The sequence below is a fragment of the Artemia sp. Qi Xiang Cuo genome, chromosome 11, assembly GCF_049724085.1.
Source record: "Artemia sp. Qi Xiang Cuo chromosome 11, ASM4972408v1, whole genome shotgun sequence".
NCBI classification, from domain to species: Eukaryota; Metazoa; Arthropoda; class Branchiopoda; order Anostraca; family Artemiidae; genus Artemia; species Artemia sp. Qi Xiang Cuo.
The window spans coordinates 72503148-72525064 of NC_142804.1; the positions used below are offsets into that span (position 1 = coordinate 72503148).

Sequence of the window (21917 nt, forward strand, 5' to 3'; positions counted from 1 at the left end):
AACCCCCCTTCTCACGCCCACCTTTTCCCCAAACACATCCAATCAAAATTTTTAGATAGCCATTCTATTCAACGCAGCTGAAAGTTTCGGAAATTTGGTCTTTAAGGATGACAACCCATCCCCCCCCCAACCCTCAGAGCAAGGGTTGTAAGTTATGCCCTGGGAGCTTGTAAGGGTTTTTAGAAAGCGATGTTGTAAAAACATCAAAAATAGCTCATTTAATTTAAAATTTAAAGGGCTAGTGCCCTTTTAATAGTCGAAAGTGATTAAAGGGCAACTAACCCCCCTCTCACGCCCACCATTTCCCCAAACACATCCAATCAAAATTTTGAGATGTCAATTTTGTTCAACATAGTCGAAAGTTCTGGAAATTAGGTCTTTTAGGATGATAACCCCATCAGAGCCCTCAGTGCAAGGGTTGTAAGTTATACCCTGGGGGCATGTAAAGTTTATATAGATAGAGTTTTGTATAAATTTTAAAAGGGGCTCATTTGATTGGAAATTGAAATTGCCCTTGTTAACAGTAGAAAGTAAGTGGAGAGTATTCAACCCCCCCTCTCACGCCCACCATTTCCCCAAACACATTCAATCAAAGTTTATAGATACCCATTTTGTTCAACGTAGTTGAAAGTTCTGGAAATTATGTATTTTAAGGATGACAAACCCCCCAGAGTCCCCAGGGCAAAGGTTGTAAGTTATGGCCTGGGGGCATATAAGGTTTTTACTTATAGAGTTGTCGTAAAAGCTTCAAAAGGGGCTCATTCAATTCGAAACTGAGAGGGCTAGTGCCCTTTTTAATAGTTGAAAGTGATTTGAGGGTAACTAACCCCCCTCTGACGCCAACCATTCCCCGAAACACATCCAATCAAAATTTTCAGATAGCCATTTTGTTCAAAGTGGTAAAAAGTTCTGGAAATTAGGTCTTCGTGGATGGCAACCCCCTCCTCAGTCCTCAGGGCGAGGGTTGTAAGTTATCCCCTGGGGGTATATAAGGTTTTTATTCAAAGTGTTGTCGTAGAAACTTCAAAAGGGTTCATTTGATTGGGAATTGAAAGGGCTAATGCCTTTTTTCATAGTTGAAAGTGATTGGAGAAAGACTAACACCACTATTACGCCCACCAATTTCCCAGACACATCGAAGCAAAATTTTGAGATAGCCATTTTGTTTAACGTAGTTGAAAGTTCTGGAAATTAGGTCTTAGAGGATGACAACCACCCTCACAGCCCTTAGGGTACTACTACTAACTACTACTAACAACTCATCGCAGCACCAAGCCGCTTATAGGCCAAGCATAGTCGTACGAACGCTCCTAACGGCTCCACCCCAATCTGGAATTCGAAAGCACAGTGCCCTTTTTACATCCGCCCACGAAGTTCCCATTTCGCTTGACATCTTTACAGTAAAGATTGATATGACGTCCTCCCATACCCAGTACGGGGACGACCTGCTTTTCGTTTTTAGCCAGGGACATATGATGGTTGGCCGAAAAGAACAATCTTCGGCAATCTGTCATCGCTTCATGCATGAACAACATCGCACTTGAAGCCACCTCAACCTAATTCATTTCAAATTGATAGACCTATTGTTATAACGCGTGGTAATTGAACCCACTGAATTTAATGTCAGGTCGATGAGGCCTAGTAGATGTGTTGAAATTACGGATCAGTCATGTAACCAGTGTGACCCAGATACAGATCCTTAAGCATTATGTATACATCACGTCGAATTTTTCTGAAGTGTCGAACCTTCTTACTTCATGTTGTGGTAAGATTGATATGTTGGGTATATGCGAATCTTTTCTTATACAGGATAGCTTTCTACCATCATATACTTTTCCAGGGTACCAGCTGGTTTCAAAATCAAGAAATTCTATGATGCGGGGTGGACTTGCATTTATAATTAAGGATCAAATAAGATACACAGTAAAGAAGGATTTAAATTGTTGGATTGAAGGTAAGATCGAAACTTTTTCTATTGAGATTGAAGTTTCGGGGAAGAAAAAGTTGTTAGTTTGTTTAGTATACCGGCCACCTAGTGCTAATCCAAAGGATATTCTTTATGATTTTGATAAGTTTATTTCCAATACAGTGGCGACTAAATTGGATCGGGTTTTTATTGGTGATTTTAATTTTAATCTTCTTAATTTATGTAGTTCTAACCTTGATTTTTTAAATCTTATGTTGTCGCACAATTTTTTTACGGTAGCAGAAATACCGACATGGATTACTAGTCAGTCGGCTACCCTTATTGATAATATTTATTTATCGTCGAATCTTATACCGAAAAGTTATTGCGACATGATCATATGTCCAGGTTTTGGCCATCTTCCTTTGGCGTTCGAAATTTGGGACACTGGAAAAAATTTTTTTAAAATGGAGAAAACGACAGTTAGGGACCTTAAGCCGGAAAATCTTAAACAGTTTCAAGAAGCGATAAGTATAGTTTCTTGGGAGCAAGTTATGAATGAAAAAGAAAACGTATCGGTGGCGTTTGACACTTTTTTAAAAATATTGTCAGCTATTTATGATAAGTGTTGCCCTGTGAAGGTTGTTCCTAAGAAGAAAAATGTCCCAAGGAAACCGTGGGTGACGAATACAACTTTGGAAAAAATTAGTGAACGGAACAGACTTTATCGGTTGTACCTTGATTCTCCAACGCAACAAAACCTTGAAGAATTTAGGAAAATTTGGAATAATGTGAATTCCCACAGAAGGTCATCAATGAAACATTATTATTCAGAGAAGTTTCGTGATAAAAACGGTGACCTTAAGGGAACTTGGCAAGGGATAAACGAGGCACTACGTGGTAATAACGCTATAAACCCAGTGGATGAACTTGTAGTCGGTGAAAAACAAGTTCAAGGTAAGAAAGGTGTTAGTGATGAGTTTTGTAAATATTTTTCAAATGTTGGAATTGATGTTAAAAATGATGTTGCTGACCATGGGTATAAAAAATGAGCTGTTTATTGATGACCGTGGGAAAGGTCGTTCAATGAAATTCGTAAAGTGCACTCAATCTGATCTCGAGGACGCACTGGAAACAATAAAATCGAATTCAGCAGGAATTGACGGTCTTACCCTTAAGGCATTTAAGGCTGTCGCCGCTTACCTTTTGCCTTGTCTTCTATACTTGGTGAACCTATCTATGGAAAAAGGTCAGTTCCCAGATGCTTTAAAACAAGCAAACATTATACCTTTACATAAAGGGGGTGACAAAAGAGAAATGTCAAACTGGAGACCTATATCGACTCTGCCACTGTTCTCAAAAATATTTGAAAAGGTTTTTCATAAGAAACTATATTCATACCTTAATTCTCTTAGGTTTTTATGTGAAACGCAATTTGGATTCCGAAAATCTCATTCAACTAGTCATGCAGTGCACCATCTTCTTGATGTTTTAAACAATGTATTTGAGAGCGGCTCTACTCCTTTAACTATTTTCATTGATTTTAAGAAAGCTTTTGGTACTGGTGATTTTGAGATGTTGTTAGGTAGGATGTCACATTTAGGGATAAAAGGAAATTGGATTGATTGGTTTCGTTCGTATTTGTATGGTAGATCAATGCATGTAGTAGTGGGGGATATTGTCAGTTCACCTCGTCCTGTACTATGTGGAGTACTGCAAGGTTCTGTGTTAGGTCCGCTTTTATATTTAGTTTATGTTAACACATTACGGTTCTACATTCCTGATGCCGCCATAACATCCTTTGCGGATGGCACAGCTATAATGATTGCTGGATAGGCTTTGAGTGAGCTTGTTTCAAAAGCAAATAAAGTGCTACTAAACCTGCATGTTTTTACTAGTCTTAGTTGCTTAGCAGTGAATGTGAGTAAAACTAATTACATGATTTGTAGTCGTACTGGAGTTATTGATAATGTTTTCGGTTTAGTTAATTTTAATGGTACAGAGATTAAGCAGATATTTGATGCAAGGTATCTTGGTTTTTAGATTGATTGTAATTTAAATTGGAAAAAATATAGTGGAATTGTATCGGTGAAAGTTGTGCGGGGCTTAGGGCTGATTCGTAGATTTAAACCATGTGTTTCCTGTCTCAGTTTTGAAATTTTATATAATTAACTTATTCATCCTTACATTTTATACGGTTGTTCTGTGTGGGCTAGTAATTTTATTGTAAATTTTAAACGGATACAAATTGTGCAGAATAACGCACTGCGCCTCCTCGGTGATTTTGAAAATTGTGAACGTACAATGGATTGTTATCGCCATTTTAATATTTTAAATGTTGGGCAGTTGAGGGAGTATCAGACCGGTATTTTCGTGTATCAGTGTTTAAATTAGCACCTAATTATTTTTGTGATGTTTTATCATCGAATTCTGCGTACCATTTTTATGATACAAGGAATTCTGCGGACCTAGTAGCCTACATGAGAGACGACACACTGCTAGGTCTAGTTTTTTATTTGGGCGTGTGGGTGTTTCGGTATGTAACAGTCTTTCGCAAAGCACTAGGATGGCTGAGAGTGTGTCCTCCTTTAAAAATAGGTTAAAGAATTTTACATAATAAGGATGGCTGAGGGGGGGGGCTGTATCCTGTGTTCTATCTTGTATAAGTATTGGTTCACGGTTCCTATGGGGTTTATTTCTTATTTATTTATATGATTGCATTTTTTTTTTTTTTTTTTTTTTTTTTTTTTATTTTTTTTCAACATATATGTAATAAGTGAGTAAAATAGTGAGTCCTGCCACAAACAAATTTGTATAGATTTTCACGTGGTGGGTCTGTCTGATATGATTTTTGTGTGAATATTGGTCTTTAATCAAAATGAATTTTTTTCTCTGTTGTAGTTGTTTAGACCAGGGCACTTTGTATCGATGGAGTTGTCGTAGGAACTTCAAAAAGGGCTGATTCGATTGAAAATAGAAAGGGCTGACGCCCTTTGTAATAGTCGAAAGTGATTGGAGGGAAACTAATCCCCCTCCCACACCCACCTTCCCCATTTGACTTCATGTTTAAAAACTAAATGTTGCCATAAGATTAAATCAAAATGCACTGTGTTAATGCTAATTCCCAATAAGGCATCTCAGCAGTATCCCAAGAACAACTGTGGATATTATGTTCAAACTTTCGGGGCTGCTTCTTCTCTTAGAATTTAACCAAATCAAAATAGCGTAAGTGTATCCATGCTATCAAAGAAAGTAAACAGATTTTGTTTTTGCGAATGGTATCAAATCTTCCATTTCAGGTCAACTAGAGGAGGTATGAAACTAAATTAAACACTGCTATTTGGGTCCAGATTTTAAAGAGGGTGTAGGCTATGTTGTTAAAAATTGCTGAAAGTTTTTCTCCAGCATACAAATAGCAGGCCAAACTATAAATTCTTAAAAAAATGAAAAGATTTAAAGCATTATTTTCTTTTTATCTGAAAAGACTATTTCAATATAAAACGAACAGAAATTAATTAAAAAAAAATTTCGACAAAATAAGTTTTTCAAAGAAAAGTAGGAACTCCATTAAACAAAAAATAAGCAACAATAAAATCAAATAATCTACCAAGCTTGAAACTACCACAAAGCAGCATCGATCAATAAATGAAACCCAAAACGAACAGAAATTATGATAAATAACCGAGTCAAACTCAAAACGAACAGAAATTAACATAAGTTGGGCTCAAAACCCATATGACTTCCCAAGGCCAGAACATAATTTGCACTTTACTGAAAAAAATACAAATGAATGTGCATTGTCAGTTTAATATACATATACTGATATTTAGTAATCAAAATGTTAATATTATTTGATTTATTAAAGTTATAAAAGGCAAAACATTTCCCCCAGAAATTTGTTGATTTAATAAAAGTTTTTATCACAATACGCTTGTGAAAGGGTATATATTTTCAGGGACGATGATTATTCTCAGAACTGTTTTGCGAATAGAAAAATACATCTGTTTTACCCTACCCCCTCCTTATTGTGGAAATATATAACCCAAATTATACATTTCTTGAGTGTTTTTCTGTTTCTTGATTTTGTACCCATTGATTCAATTTACGAGTTAATAGACAGTGAGAACAAGAGTGGCGCATGGGAAAAAAAATATGCAAGGAACTTTAGAAGGCTGGGAGTGAATTATAGTCGAAGTTAAAGTTCCCCTAGAAATTTGTGGATTTAGTCTAAAGCTTTTCTCCAAAAATTATTTAGTGGGTCTAACTTCGAGCAATTTTCATAGTCGAAATATCTAATAACTGTTTCTTTCAGGATGACTAGAACCCCCCCCCCCCTCCCCAAATATCGGGAGAAGAGGTGCAAGCTAACACCTTTGCCAATTTTTCTAGGCGTTTAAACCCCCAGAAAAAAAATCACCCCCTGCGGAAAATACAACCCCGGAAATATTTCTCTGCAAAAATTAGCCCCCAGAAAATCCTCCGTGGAAAATATCCACCCAGAAAATTCTTCCCATGGAAAATACATCTCAGCTGAAAGACATTTATTCCCAAATATTATCTCCCCACTGAAAATTCATTCAGAAAATCCCTCACCCCCCCCCCCTCCCTGCAGAAAACTTTCCCCAAAAAATATTTGTGTCTTTTCCAATAACAAATACTATCCGTTAGCAGTGGACAAATTACAAACTTAAAAAGGCCCTTAAACCTCTACAATACGATCCCCTGAGTAATCTGCAGTTAAGGAGGGAGGGAGATACCTAAAAGGGTGTATTTTAATGCCAAAACATTACAGTTCTCATTGAACTATCAGATAAATACAGAATTAGTTCTAAGTGAGAGACAATGGGATGGCGGAGGTAAAAAACGATGCATAATCACCAGGGCCATAACCAGAATTTTTCTAGGGGGGATATGTTTTGTTTGGGGGACAAAAGAAACTTTAAAAAACGCATTTGGAATGCTTTCTGACCTGCTTTTTGGGAATATTTCTGGTCTGCACTGTTATCATGAAAGTAGAGTATCATTAAACCCCAAAATGAGCAGGATTTATTGCTTATGGAAGGGGGACCTCCTTTCGGCATCCACTACTCCATCTTATGGTCACTGAAACTCTGGAGGGTGCTGATAAGATCAGAAATTGAGAGCTCTAGTCCAGGGGTGGATCAAGAGCGAAATTTTGGAGGGGGGTGGGGGCAATGTGTCTTGGGCCCCAATGAGTAAAATCTTGGGGGGTGGGCCAATGTGACAAAGGTGCCAATAATTGACCAAATTTACAAATTTATTCTAAAAAAAAGTTAAAGAAAGAAAAAAACAGGGAAAGAGGACGTCAGAAAAATCCTGGGGGGAGAGACTTTTCAACAGAAATTTTACACAGGGGGAAATTTGCCTGAATTCATACACAAAATATACTAATTTACCTCATGAGAATTAATCCATGAAGACTTATCATCAGAAATAATTCTGTGCTGTGAAATTTTCCACACAAGAAGATTCCCGTTGGAGGGGAGGGATCTTGGAAAAATTTTCAACATAGAGGTGATTTTTGGTAAGAATTAGTAAACGATGATAAATAAAGTTAAATAAAAGTAATTTTTCGAGTAAGATTATGCTCAGAAGAATTTTTCATCCAGACTATTCTGAACAAGATTTCTTTAGGGGGAGGGGGCATTTGCAGTGAGGATGAACTCTTACGAGGGCAAATTCATGGGGGGAAGTATTTTACGCGGGGGAAATTTCATTGGGGCAATTTCCTTTGTAAAAATTACCATGAATGAGGAGGTGTGTGTCCCGGTATAATTCGAAATACGATCAGAAATTAAATTTTAAGAAAAACTTTTTTTTTCAACTGGAAGCAAGGAGCAAAAATAAAACTTAAAAATAGAAATTATTACATATGTGGCGTGCCTCCCCCTCATACCCCACTCTGCACGCTAAAGTTACACCTTTTTTCCAAATTCTTAAAGAGTACCTCCTGAAACGCAACGACCGTTTAATTAGAATAATTAACTTTTTTAAAGTGGTTAAAACTTGAGCATGAAGAGAGGCGTATTGAGGAAGAGGCAGCATATAGAGGCAGCAATAGAACTTTTTCTGTCAGGTTACTACCAGCTTATTACTGTTTATTTTGGTATTATTTGAAAAAAAACTACGTTTTCTAAAGAGTTAAAGAGGCTGAGTTACAAGGTCGAACCTTAAAACGTACAGGGATTAGGATGCACAGTTGGGGGGCTGCCGCCCCCCGAACCCCCTGCTTTCGCAGCCTTTAAATAAAAAAAAAATTTTAAACTGAAAGTAAGGAGCGACATTAAATCTCAAAACGAACAGAAATTATTCCGTATATGAAAGGGGATGTGCCCTCCTCAACGCCTCGCTCTTTACGCTAATGTTTTACTTTCTCAAAACTCTTTTTTTAAAAAATAAAAACTTTAGTGTAAAGAGCGAGGCGTTGAGGAGGGCACAGCCTCTTTCATATACGGAATAATTTCTGTTCGTTTTAAGATTTAATGTCGCTCCTTACTTTCAGTTTAAAATTTCTTTTTTTATTTAAAGGCTGCGAAAGCGGGGTTTGGGGGCGGCAGCCCCCAACTGTGCCTCCTAATCCCTGTACGTTTTAAGGTTCGACCTTGTAACTCAGCCTCTTTAACTCTTTAGAAAACGTAGTTTTTTTCAAATAATTTCTGCACGTTTTTGTACAGTTTATTACTTATTATTGCTTGACTAACTGTTAGCTGATCGGTGTCAGGAGTTGAAGTTGGGGCTGCCGCCCCCAAACCTCCCGCTCTTGAACATTCTTGTGTTAAGGCTTTTAAATCCTGAATACTCAAATCACGTCGTACAGGGTGCCTCCTAATCCCTGTACGTTTTAAGGTTCGAACTTGTGACTCAGCCTCTTTAACAGCCCCCCCAACTGTGCCTCCTAATCCCTGTACGTTTTAAGGGTTGACCTTGTAACTCAGCCTCTTTAACTCTTTAGAAAACGTAGTTTTTTTTTCAAATAATACACATAATCAGGTTAGACATGCTTTGTTATGAAAATTGACGCGCAGATGTTTTCATAACAAAGCATGTCTAACCTGTTTATCTGTATTATTTGAAAAAAACTAAGGTTTTTCGTAAATGTAAATCCGGGGGATAATTTTTTCGGTCTGCAAATATCAAAAGGCCCTAACAGGTCAAATTCTGCTTCGAATGAGTCCTCATTCAACCGGATCCGTTGCCAACTGTGGCCTTTAGGCGTGGCTAAGAAAAAAAAAGAAATGATGATGAATTTTAAGTGGCTATATTTGGTTTTTTGAAAACAGGGAAGGACTGATCAGATTGAGTTGAAATTTCGAGGATAAGCTCCCGGGCCCTAAGATAGCTTAACCTCTAAATTTCAGCCCAATCGGACAACGTTAAAGGGGGGCTGTGGTGGGAGGGTCGAAACTTCCGGCCCAGTTTACCCCATGAAGATAAAGTCGGAGGAGGATGAAATTTTTCATGTTTCTTAGTTTGAGCTTGAGCTACAAAATGCGATTGCCGCCGTCTCTCTGTGACCTCTAAGAACTGAAATCGCTTAACATTGTGGTGGGTCGCCTCTTTATAGAGGCACAAGTGTGCCTCCTTGATCGTGTACTATATTGGCGTGTACTATAGGGATGCATTTGCAGACTGGAAATATAGCCTCTTATCACCATCATCATCATTTATTTTATACTATATATAACACAAACAAACGGAAAAAAACGGAGAAATACAGAAGTAAGTTTGTGGAGGGATCTATCAAACATTTATAAGACAACAAACTGAGAACACACACGGAAATGACTCAATAAATTAAAACAATCTGTCAACTAAAAATGGCAAAAATCGGATCAAATAAATGGAAAAAAAAGCAAAACAAAGAAAATAACATAAGGAGAAACAATAGGAAAAGAGAAGGGAGGAATAAACAAAGGAAGGATACAAAATACTGGACTAAAACTACGGAAAGACCTGCCGAGAAACTGCCTTCACGGAGATAGAGGGACATCAAAAGGGATAGAGTTCCATAGTAGACTGGATTGACAAACAGCAGACCTCAGAGTTAGTGTTGATGACCGTTTAGGCACAGTAAATTTGCGAGAAGAACTGCGCAAAGAAGAAGAAGAGTACCTACCTGAAACAAGGCAATATACACGGATTATCTGCTACTAATTAGTTGATCTAAAGTTGATTTAGAAAAAGAGTGGTAATAAGGTGCGTTCTTCCTTTGATAAAAAATTGTTGTTTCTTTGAAAAATTGGCTAAAAGTGAATATTTGCTGTTTAATAATTCGTTAGGTATGGATGACTTAAACTGCTGTTTTTTCATTATTCTCCATATTCGTAGTCTCAGGTGACTCGGGATTTCGGTGTGTTATTTTCAACTCTGCAACAGAAAACTGTATCTTATATTATAAATAAATCGAAAATGAGCTATGCTAAGATAGTCGCAAATCGCGGTCGTTATAATAGTGTGGTTTTACGAAATTTTATTCGATTTTTGTGACCATGCTATGCTCTTTGTGTCTGGATTTTACTCTTTGCTTCGAGAAAGTGATCTGAATAGAATCCGTATTCATGTTTTCGGCATTACAAGTTTCATCTTTATTTGCAGCGTTCGCACCGGAATAGAAAATTAATCGTTCGGTTTGGTGGTACTGATATTATGTGTACTCTATAAGCGACTCCCTAGGCGCTCTCTGCCGTAGCAGTGTAAGTTTTCTTTTATTCACCTGGTCAGCCAGCTGCAGCAAGAAAAGCTTTTTGGGAGAAACTGCAGGAATCGACAGATTACGTCCAGAGAACTCACCCATATTTTGGAGTAGTAATGCTAGGAGATGCTAATGAACTCGATAGCAAATCGCTGGCCAGGTCACTTAACCTTAAAACTCTAGTCCATTTCCCAACAACTAAGGGGAATACTTCTCTGGATGTAATCCTGACAAATCTTTCGAAATATTACCAGAATCCAAGTAAACTAGCACCACTTGGTGGAAGTTATCATTATATAATGTATTACAGGTAATTACTTGGTATATATATAAAAAAAAAAAAAAAAAAAAAAATGTCTTCCTAATTTAATAACTGAAATAAATGAGCACTTGAACAAGGTCCTAAACCTTACTCAGCCATCTAATCACCTAGGACAAAGCAGTATATCCAACCTGTTAATCCGAAAATCAAATCCAAAATAGAGCGAAATCAGCATTAATGAGTAGAAGTCATTGTCCCAAAACCAAGCCATAGCACCTTAAATCTACAACATTTTAATATTCCCCAGGTAATCACCACATATCAGGGCTCATCAGATGAAAACTCATTGCCTATATAGGTTTCGGTGCTTAAATTTCATTACCCAGGCAAAACTCATGCCATACATTATATGTTACAGAGGAACCCCTTGGAAAAAGTAAAAATTAAATATTCAGTAACCGAAGTTACATCAAGGCCGATCACTGACTATGGTCTGCTGCAATTCGGTGACTGGATAACGGGAGAAAACTGGGTCGCGGTCTCTTCAGCTAAAGACTGGAATTCCCAAGTAGAAGAACTCCATAATATGGTAAATTCAAAATTTCTTGAGTGCTTTCCCGAACGTAAGACTAAATTCTGTTCTAGTGATAAACCATACGTAAATTCAAAAATAAAGGAACTGATAAAACACAAATTGCACCTAACACGAAAAGGTTAAGAGAACCAAGGAAAACAGTTAGCAAGCCAAATAAAATGGAAAATCAAAAAGGCACAAGCAAATTACTATGAAAATGAAGTTGACCATCTTTTGGAGTCCAAGCCGTCGCAGTTTTTCAGTAAAGTAAAAAGTCTGATTGGCAAAAGTTCTCAACCTGTTGACTTCATGAATGAGGAGCCTCTAGAGAAAACTGCGAATGATTTAAATGCCCATTTTGCTCTAATTGTGCAGTCTTACCCCCCTCTTCCACCTGAGGATCCTCCAGTAAATTCAACTACTCCTTCAGATGATAATTTAATTGCTGATATTTCATCGGCAATTATAATCCGTAAACTCTCTTCGTTAAAAAGAACTTCCGTTGCCCGTTTTGACATTCCAGTTGCTCTCATTAAAGCATTTGCTTAAGAATTATTATTTCCCCTTCAGATAATTTTCAATAATATAACAAAAACAGGACATTTTTGAAAGAAATGGAAGAAAGGGTTTATTACCCCCATTCCAAAGCTTTTAGAATCCTTTTAGAAAAAATGGCGGAAAAAAATATACCCAGCTTTATTATTAAAATCGTCAAGAGCTTCTTAACAAATAGAGAGCAAACTGTGAAGTATAAAGACCAATTTTCCACTTCTCTGCCAGTTTTTTCTGGAATTCCACAAGGAACTGTGATAAAGCCGCTGGGCTCCCTCCTCATGATAAATGACATTGCTGCTGAGCTGGAGGACAGATGGAAGTACGTTGACGACTTGTCCTTAATGGAAATCGTATCTAAGGATTCGAAGAGCAATGCTGCTGGTTTCATCGAAAAAGTTACCTCAGAGGTGGCTGAACTAAACATGGTCGTGAACAAAGACAAATGCTCGGTCACGACATTTTCTTTTCTTCGGAATACTCAACCGTCTTTCGAACCTCCTACCCCTTGGCCCATGGAATTATGGCTGGACGCTTCAAATTGATCAGAAAAAAAAATTTGGCTTATTTTCGGCCCCCCAGCCTCTTTCCCTTCCCAAAGATAATTATTGATGATCTTTTTCACCAAGAAAATAATCCCTGAAAGTTTCACACCACTTGACTTCCAATATCAAGCATGTCCCTTTTTTCAGCTATACAATATATCTATAAAGAACTGGCAGTTGAATAATTTACAGCCCTTATCCCAGGGTCTCCGGAGGTTATGTGATCCTTGAATGCAAATTTATCAATATTTTCAGCTTTTCTGAACAAAATGGATCCCTCGAAATGTTAGTCAGATGTTCCAAAGGTTTACAAGGATCAAAAGAAATAAATGTAAGAAAACGATTCTTGAACAGGGGGCGATTGCTCTCCAATCACTTTTGACTTTTAAAAAAAAGCACCAGAACTTTCAATTTCAGATCAAATGAGCATCCTCTGAAGTGTCTAAGGATACGAGGGGAGCGAAGGCGAGGAGGAGACAGCTCCTCTCCTATACAGAATCAATTCTGCTCGTTTAGGGGTTAGTGTCGTTCTTTACTTTCATAATAAAGGCTTAGACCAGAAACATGCTCAGAAATCTAGGGACTAGAAATCCCAGGGACTAGATATCTATTTCTACCCTTCCCTCTTTCCTAGAACTATTCTATATTTAGTTTATGGCTCAATAAGAGTTAGGAAATTTTTGGATTAAAATGCACCCCTTGAGGCATCTGACTCCCCTGCCTACAAAGTGATTCACCAACCTACATTTATCCCTTTCGTACGTGATTCCCCCTCCACCAACCTATTTCTTCCTATACTTATCTGAAGGCTCGTGGAGATTTAGTAAATTTGGGTTTAGAAACTCGCTCTTTCTTCATAATATAACCACAATAGAACCACACCTTCTTCATAATAGCTTATGTACAATTACACGCTTTTCTTCGTCTGAATTTCCATTTGGCTGTTCAATTTTGCATTTGAGGTGAATTTTCCAGGGGGAAATTATCGGGGGAAAATTTTCAAGGGGGAGTGGTCAGATCTTTCTCGAAAGAAAACATTTTGTCGGAGGAGTTTTCTGGAAAAATTTTCCACAGAGAGATTTTCCAGGTGGGAGCTCGCTCTCTTGGGGGAATTTTCAGGGGGAATAAGCCGAACCCCGAGTTAAACAACTTTGTTGTTTTTGAGTAGCCGAAATTTTAAAAAATACTTGCATAAATAAGAGCATCAAATAGCACAGGCTACTGGAGTTAAGCCCCAAAATGCCTTTTTTAAGAGATTCCCCTTCCCAAGAGAAGGTCCTCCCACTTTTCAAAAGAAATTGTCAGTTATATTTTTGACCAAGAAACAACTCCGTTGCTTTTGAGTAGCCAAAATCTTAAGGAATACTTGCATAAATACAGCATCATATAGCATACAGGAGTGAGCTTTTAAAAGTGGCAAGATCAGGGCACTACAAGAAAATTGGGTACTTGTCTATCATATAATACACACTCGAGAACTTGCATCGCGAAGATTAGACAATACCTGTTTTTCACGCTGTCTATACCAGATAATTATCCTCGGCTCGTTGGGAAACTACATTACAGCTATAGTTTAATTAAATATTTAGTTGGTATTTTGATTAATTTAGGTTAGGTTACGTATTTAATATAGTGCGCTCTGGGCGCCCCCCCTTCAATAATTCTTTGTGGTAGTTTTCATAATTTTGTTACTAAAGTATTCTATTTTCATCATATTTTGTTTTATTTCTTTAGCATTCACCAAATTTCACTTCTTGAGTGTGTATTACATAATAGACAAGTACCGAAAATTATCTGTTTATCTTAGGAAGAGTTTGTTTTTGTTGATTTTAAAGAATTTTATGTATAACTCTTAACTGAAGAATTGCGTATGTTTGGAGTCGAATCTATTAATTTTTTCTCAATCTCCTGTTTTAAAAAGTCACAGTTTTCAAAAAGAATCCAATTTCATTGTAATAGAATGTTATTAACTTAATGATTATGGTCACTTTTGAAATAACGTTAACCGTGGAGAGAAAATTTTTGCCCAAAAGATTATTACCTAAGCTTTTTAAAGGTGGCCAAATCTTCAGAAAAAATTTGCATCAATGCAGCATTAGGTGTCACACTGAAATTGAGACCTGAAATGGCTTCAGTGGTTCAGTGAGCCATTAAAGGCCCACTGAAGCCATTTATGGCAATTCATAATGGCAAGAAATAGATCTCTTAAAGTTTTTACTTTTATATTATAATTAGTTATGGAATGAAAATTGTCTACACTTCTTTCTAGGAGTTTTTTGTTGTTGCGTATTTTGATTTTCTTGGATACTAGTTTTTTTTGTTAATTAGTGTTCACTTATTTCCTTGATATAGTTTTTCCTTTTCGTTTTTTCTTACCTGTTTTTGATGCTTTTGAAGTTGTTTTTTTTTATACATTACAGTCTAAATTTTCGTTTTTGCACTTGGACGTCGCAACAAAAAAATCCCAAAACATTTGGAATCAGCTTGGAAAATAAATGCTATTAATGTATAGACGATATTTTATCATGTAATCCCATGCTTAAATCAATCTTACAAAACAATAAATAAACCTACCCAAGATCAAGCCTTGTATTGGTCTCAAATTATTCGTTTTTATAAGTTCCAGCTTAGTATAAACAAGCTATTTACTTATTGTCAAATACACCATTAGTAATTAAAAAAGTGGCTTAAATTCTAATGGGAAAATTGATTGGCTTGTTTCCATGCTAAGATCATATATCGTTTATTTTAATTTTTCTCTTTTAAAATGCATTTACTGCTGAAAAAAAGTGTACAATAGAAAATCTGTATTAACAAATAAATCGTACATTCATGAACATACTTCCTGAAATCTGAGACTTAGCTGAATATAAAACGTGACTTGAAATGCAATTAGCTAATTTTTTGGTGTATATAAAGGCTGAAATTGAGGAAATTTTTACAGTTTGGACTTTAATCATGATGAAAAAACACATAGTTCTTTACGCTCTAGCTGTTACTTTGTGTAAGTTGTCGAAACTTATATTTTGCTTCTAGTACTTCGTTTCTGGAGGAAGACGCTTGTTTTCTGCTTAAATTTGTTTTATGTTAAATTTGCTATATTTCTTGTAGTCAAATTGAATCTCTAGACCAAACTTTCTTATCTTTCTGTCAAGCATTGGGTGAATTTGTATTTTTTGCCAGAAGAAAGATGCTGGAAGTTTGGCCCTCTAAAGTTTCCATATTCACAGTTAATAAATGAAAAGCTCCAGCAGGAAATGTTTTTGGGGTGTGCCTTTGCCTTTGCCTCTACTCAGTACTTCGGGAGCTCCATAAGATTTCTTTTTATGCTCTACTGTACATCTGATCTTTACCAGACAGCAGCTCTTGATTAATAACATCTGTGTTTCGTTTCTTCATATCGTGTTGTTAAATTTTTTTAAACCTTTGAAATGCCAATAACATTAAAATAAGAATAGCCTTTCCCCCCTGTACCCATGTTAGATGCATTGATGACTCAAAACTGCATTTTCTGAAAAAAAAAATTCTTTCGGCAGTTTCAAAATCATCAAATTCTTAAGGCAGTATCACGTTTTCGTGACGTGACGTGTTCGCGTGACGTGACGTTTTCGTGACTTTTTCGCGGTTCACGTCCACAAAAATTCAAACATCAAAACCAGCCGATTCCCAAAGAAAGCTACACCTCCAAAGGAAAGCTACACCTCATTTCGAAATTTTGAGCCATGGGGTTTTTAGTTTAGTTTATTTACTGATTTTTAACCCACTTTTCTATTGTTAAATTTGGTGTTTACAACTTCCAAAAGCTGTATTACAGTGTGTTTCATTAAAAAATTCTGCTCCCGATTTCTCTAATTTTTTTAGATATATTTGGTTGCAAATATCCCACTTACCAGTTCAAAAAATCAGATTTTATTACCTTTTCTTTGGTGCTTTAATAATTTGGGATAATTTTAGCTGATTCAACTGAATACTAGAAATCATGACCAAGGCGGAGAACTGAAAAATGTATTATAGTACTCTGACAGAAAACAGGCATGAAATAAGCACTTTCTAAATCAGAAATAGGATAATTTGGATAAGAAGTTGAGTAGTTAATTATGAGCTGACTTGGGCATATTAACATAAAAATTGTAAAAAAAATCGAAATTTTATGAGCTTGCAAAACATTTATTATTTAATTCTGATTGGGACTATCGAAGAAGGATTAAAGAACAAATTTCAGTATTTTTCTGAGAGCCCGAATTAGTTGAACTGAAAAATAGAACATAGAACCTAGTACAGAAATAAAGGAAGAATAAACAAGAAACTTAAAAAGGAGATCTATTATTTTTATTTTAAATATCACGCAGAACGTACTACTTTTAACAAACGTATTATTCCCAAAATATATTAGACTCTTTGATATGAGATATTTAAATGTATTTTGAAAGATATAGTTTTTCCTGAAATAAGCCCGACATATTTGATAGGTGTGTCATTGCAAGAAACATTTTAAAATGTTTTAGGACTGACTGACTGACTTTATTTAATATACTTAAAAGTACAAAAAAAATATTAACCCCAATAGAGAGCAGAGCTCCTGTGGGTGTGTAATAGTAATAATAACAAAATTAACTTAATTAACAAAAAAAAATAACAAGAAAAAGTTAGAAACAAGGAATGCAAGTAAAGAAGATGGAAAAGAAATGCTGGGCAGAAAAGAAATGGTGGGCAAGGGGGGACAGGGGAGGCCGTCCCACCGTGGATACAAAACAAAACACATAAAGAAAAAATTCCATTTTAAATTTTAAAAATTCCATCATAAACAAACATTAAAAAACAATCTTTAATAATTTCTTCTTTAAATACAGCTGAGATTTTTGGGATTGATCAATCTGAATTTTATCATTTAGCTTATATTTATTCGCAATGAATGACATTATGTACCTAAGTGAAAACCTTGACCTTTCACATCTTACAAAAGCAATTTGGTATAATCCCGCCCACCGACTAGCCGAACGAGGTGGCAAAATCAACAGAGAATTGTTATAGAAATAATTTTTAGGCTTTTGAATATGAAACTGCCATAAGGAAATATTTACATCGCGTATATATTTTAAATCCGATAAATTTAGGAAGAAGAACATCGTTTTCGTTTGAGATGTATTTTCAAGTTTTGATGGTCAATATAAAAATTTCCAAGGATTCTTACTGCCCTATTATGTAGTACCTGTAATTATTTTAAAGGCGTCCAAAAGGTATAAAGATAAACATTTGAGCAGTAATTCAGGTACGAAGCAATTAAAGAGTGGTGAATTATTTTTAGTATGAAAAATGGAAAAATATTTTCACACGGTACATCGACCCAATATTTTGAGCACGTTTAACCCTTAAATGATCAATTTGATTACGAAAACACAACAATGGATCAAGAAAAAATTCCTAAATAGCGATATGACTGAACCCTAAAAATTTGAACCCTGAACCCTAAATGAAGTAACAGTTACAATCAAATTTTCAAATAATGTAGTTGAGTCACTTGCTTTAACAGATATAGCTGTGTCATCTGCAAATAGAATAGCAAGACTAATATTCCCCTGCAAACTTTGCGGAAGATCGTTAATATAAATCAAAAATAAGAGCGGACCTAATACTGAACCTTGAGGGACACCAATACCATTAAGATTTTTTTAAATTAGACACTTTTCCATCGATATCTATAGCAATATTACGTCCACACAGGTATGATTTTACTAAATCTAGTCCAATTCCTCTTATGCCTGCATTTTCCATTTTGTCAGAAAGAATTTCATGCTTAATGTGTCAATTGCTTTCTTAACATCGTAGAAAACAGTAGCCACATGGAGACCATAATCTAGGTAATCATGTAATTCTAATAAAAGAGCTACAACTACGTGTTGTGTCGAATGGCTTGCCTTAAATCCAAACTGGTATTTGGTAAAAAATTTATCTTATCCAAATAATTAGAAATCCTTTCTTTTAAAATTTTCTCAAACACTTTAGATGAGTTTGATGTTGGTTTTATTCATTTATACTTTTCGAATGTTTACCCCATTTTACTTTTTATAATAGTTTTTGTCAAAAGAATACGAACCGTTTGTCAAAACATAGAACTAAGTGCAATGTTAAGCTAATGCATCAATATGTGTGATAATGTTCTTTGTCTAAAGTCAAAACACCTTCCCAACAATGGATGATGGAGGACGTGAATACGCAAAAAGTAGAGTAGCCAAACTTAGGTTTTATTAGCAGCTGAAAAAAGTTCGGAAGAACAAGAAAATAAGTCACCAAACTACGACTAGAATATTGGAAGCCATGCTCTTATCACTGGTCAATTACGGCTGTGAAGCGTGGGCGTTTTAAAAGCTAAATAGATATGTTTGTCATTTTTCCAAAGGAATTGTCTAAGGATAGTCTTAGGTACACGTTTGACTGACTGTTTATCCTTTACGAAAAAGGGGCTTTGATACCACTTTATAAGGCTTTAGTGAAAAATTGAAATTACGGCCAAGCCACGTTTTACGGATGAGGGATGACATATGTTCAAAGATTGTGCTTTTTGGTCATCGATCAGAGACTAAAAGAGAAGCAAGTCTGTCCGAGTGGGAAGGGAAGAGGTCATAGGAAGAATTTAAAGGAATTCGGAACAACACAGGAGTAGGTTAAGTTCGAAGCTTCGGTTGGATGAGGGTGGAAAAGTTTTACAACTCTGTTAGGCTCAGATGGCCTGATGCTGCAGTGATTTTTCAGTACTAGTAGTTATCACAAAACTAGGTTTTGACTTGTCTGCCCAGCACAAAGTCACCTACTTCTTGATGCAGTATATTAGTATTGTGTGAAATCACTAAATGTTTTTATTCTTGTTAGAAGTGCTGTAAACAATTTGGTATCAAGATTTCAATGTTTAGCCATACTTGAGTCTTCTTTTTCTAACCTTTAAGAGGACTGTTAATTTTAAACAAACAATATGTATTCTGGCATTTAAACATTTTTGTCTCTCAATTACTCGGACTTTCTGTCTTGACTTTTTTCCTACAACTAACCATGTCTTGATGCCTACTGCAAAATACTTGATTTTCAATCAGTAGTAGGCATCGCTTGATTCTTGATTGTAGTAGCCACCAAGACATGGCTAATTGTATGAAAAATACCAAGACAGGTAGTCCGAGTAATTGAGAGATAAAAGGTGTTTAAATGGCACGGGTAATACTTTCTACTAGCCGTCTGGATTGACTTTCCGAGTCTTATCAATTCTTGTATTCCTTTGAATATCGGCCTAGCATATTTGCATTAGTCGTGAACATCAAACAGGAAAAAAAGCTAGCTTCGCTAGCCAGCTCGAAAATAACACATTTACATTGGGTAGGGGAGACATTTGAGCCTTTGAGTTTTTTTTAAAATATAATAATATTAAATTACCAAGTACATTAAATAGACTTACATTAAACAATGTACGTCTTTCCTACTTACTACATCAGTAATTGATTTTTATTTTTAGTACTTTATTATCGTTTTGAAACTGTATATTTTTTTTTTTAGTGGCGATTGATTCAAGCTCTGGGACTGGTGTAAATCCATTTCGACCATCACCAGAGGATGAATGTGGCCAAAATGGGTACTGCCCTCATGGCTGGTCTTGCATAAATGGTAAATGCCTCAGTCAAGGTGAGTCTGGAGCTCAATATTACCAACAAATCACAACCGAAGAAAGTCTCACTCCCTTGGATTGCGTCAATGGTATTTGTCTGCGCCGCCATAAATATTCTGGAACCACCGGCTCCCAATCAATTTCCACTTCGAATCAGTTTGATGCCTCTCCTTGTCCGGAGGGTTATTTCTTGTCTGACGATGGACAGTGTCTTCCCAGTCATTACCAAATAAAAAACCTGGATATTGATGGAAGGCATCCAGACGAGATAGAAGAAATAGTACAAAATACTCGCAAGCAGAATAGTGGAAACTTTTGCAGAAGAGAACTTTTTATTGGAAGTCTTCCAGATAAACCACCTCCACTAGTCGTAGTTTGCTATGGACCGAAATTTCCATTAACTGGTATGATTACGGGGTATGTCAAAGGACAAGAAAAACTTTAGAAAGTGCATTATTTTCTTCCAATAGCTCACTGTTTACCCTCCACCCTTTCACCTTTAACAACCTTCATAATTTCAATGTTTCTTTCCTTTTCACATTAATCAATAAAGTTTTACCTCCGTTTTGTTTGATGTGGACTATTAAATTATTTCAAAAACATTTTGATTTAACTGAATTTGAGTTTTTGCTTTAATTAGTTAGATTCAACTCAGGTATAAATGAAAGACTATCAGAGAAGAAGGTAAGGGAAAGACTACAAAGGACCAAACTACCTTAGCCTCGTGTGCAAACAATACAATTATGGGAAATGAGGAGTTTTTCTATACAGATAGTAACAACAACATATTCGTAGAAAAAGATGCTCATTTTTTAAAATTATTTATTTATTTATAAAGGGTAAGAATTTATTTTTTCCAGTTTTGAAGAGTATAAACTTAACAAAAGTGAACATTTGCGATACAGTGAAAATGTTACTTTTTCTTACTCTCCCCAAAATTGTGTGTCTTCTTGTCAGTCCCCCCGGATCTTTTTGGGGTTGCCTTTGTCACAAATTTGCCGTTTTTGATGTCTCTCCATTAATTTGCGGTATTTAATGTCTCTCCATTGAGTTGCGGTTTTTAATGTCTGCACCAAGAAAAATTATGGCTTGCGGGTGATATAGACAGCTAAGTGGTTTGTTAAGCCTGGCAATCAGCAGAACTAATTATTGTATAGGCAACTGAATTCTGCTAATATTTAATACATACACGGTAATTTGGGGCAATATTTGGGGGCGCCCACCCGCCCAGAGTCTCGGCAAGTGACCCAAAAATTTCAAAAATTTGTGACAAATTCAAATTTTTTTCAGAATGTGAGGCTAAGCTTAGGCAACGAATAGGTACTATTTGAAAGATAAAGATGGCTTTAAACGATTGTTTGCCTGTTATTTCAAGCAAATTTATGGTCCTATGTCAATTTTAAATTCTTGGTCAACCTTCTTAAGACCATAGGCGGGTGTGCCTTGTTTGCCTCTTTTTGAATTCTTGATCAGCATGCCTAAGAATCTAGGCAGGCATGCCTTTCCAAGAACTAACCTGACAAGTATGTGTCCAATAAGAGAGTCCATGCATACTCCTGCCATTTACCCGTGCCCCAGGCATTTAAACATTTGCCTCTCAATTACTTGGACTAATTGTCTTAACTTTTCTCTGTCCTACAGTTACCCAGCGTCTTGATGCAACCTATACAACCTATTGTAAAATACTTGATAACTTGATAACGATGTTGGCACAATG

General features: G+C 36.1%; 1 protein-coding gene across 1 annotated transcript; it reads left to right on the top strand.

Moving 5' to 3' along the window:
* The first annotated feature begins 3854 nt into the window (after positions 1-3854).
* Positions 3855-20692, top strand: LOC148947319 (uncharacterized). The gene is made up of 2 exons (XM_089097382.1): positions 3855-3933; positions 20092-20692. The coding sequence occupies exons 1-2, from the start codon at positions 3900-3902 to the stop codon at positions 20643-20645; spliced, it is 588 nt and encodes a 195-aa protein (XP_088953508.1). The 5' UTR covers positions 3855-3899; the 3' UTR covers positions 20646-20692.
* The last annotated feature ends 1225 nt before the right edge of the window (positions 20693-21917 follow it).

What these genes read in the sequence shown, in the direction of transcription:
- LOC148947319 (XM_089097382.1), top strand. Translation starts at nt 3,900, where the DNA reads ATGGTACAGAGATTAAGCAGATATTTGATGCAAG. An exon ending in AAGCAGATATTTGATGCAAG is followed by an intron (nt 3,934 to 20,091) that starts GTATCTTGGTTT and finishes TTTTTTTTTTAG; the next exon opens with TGGCGATTGATTCAAGCTCT.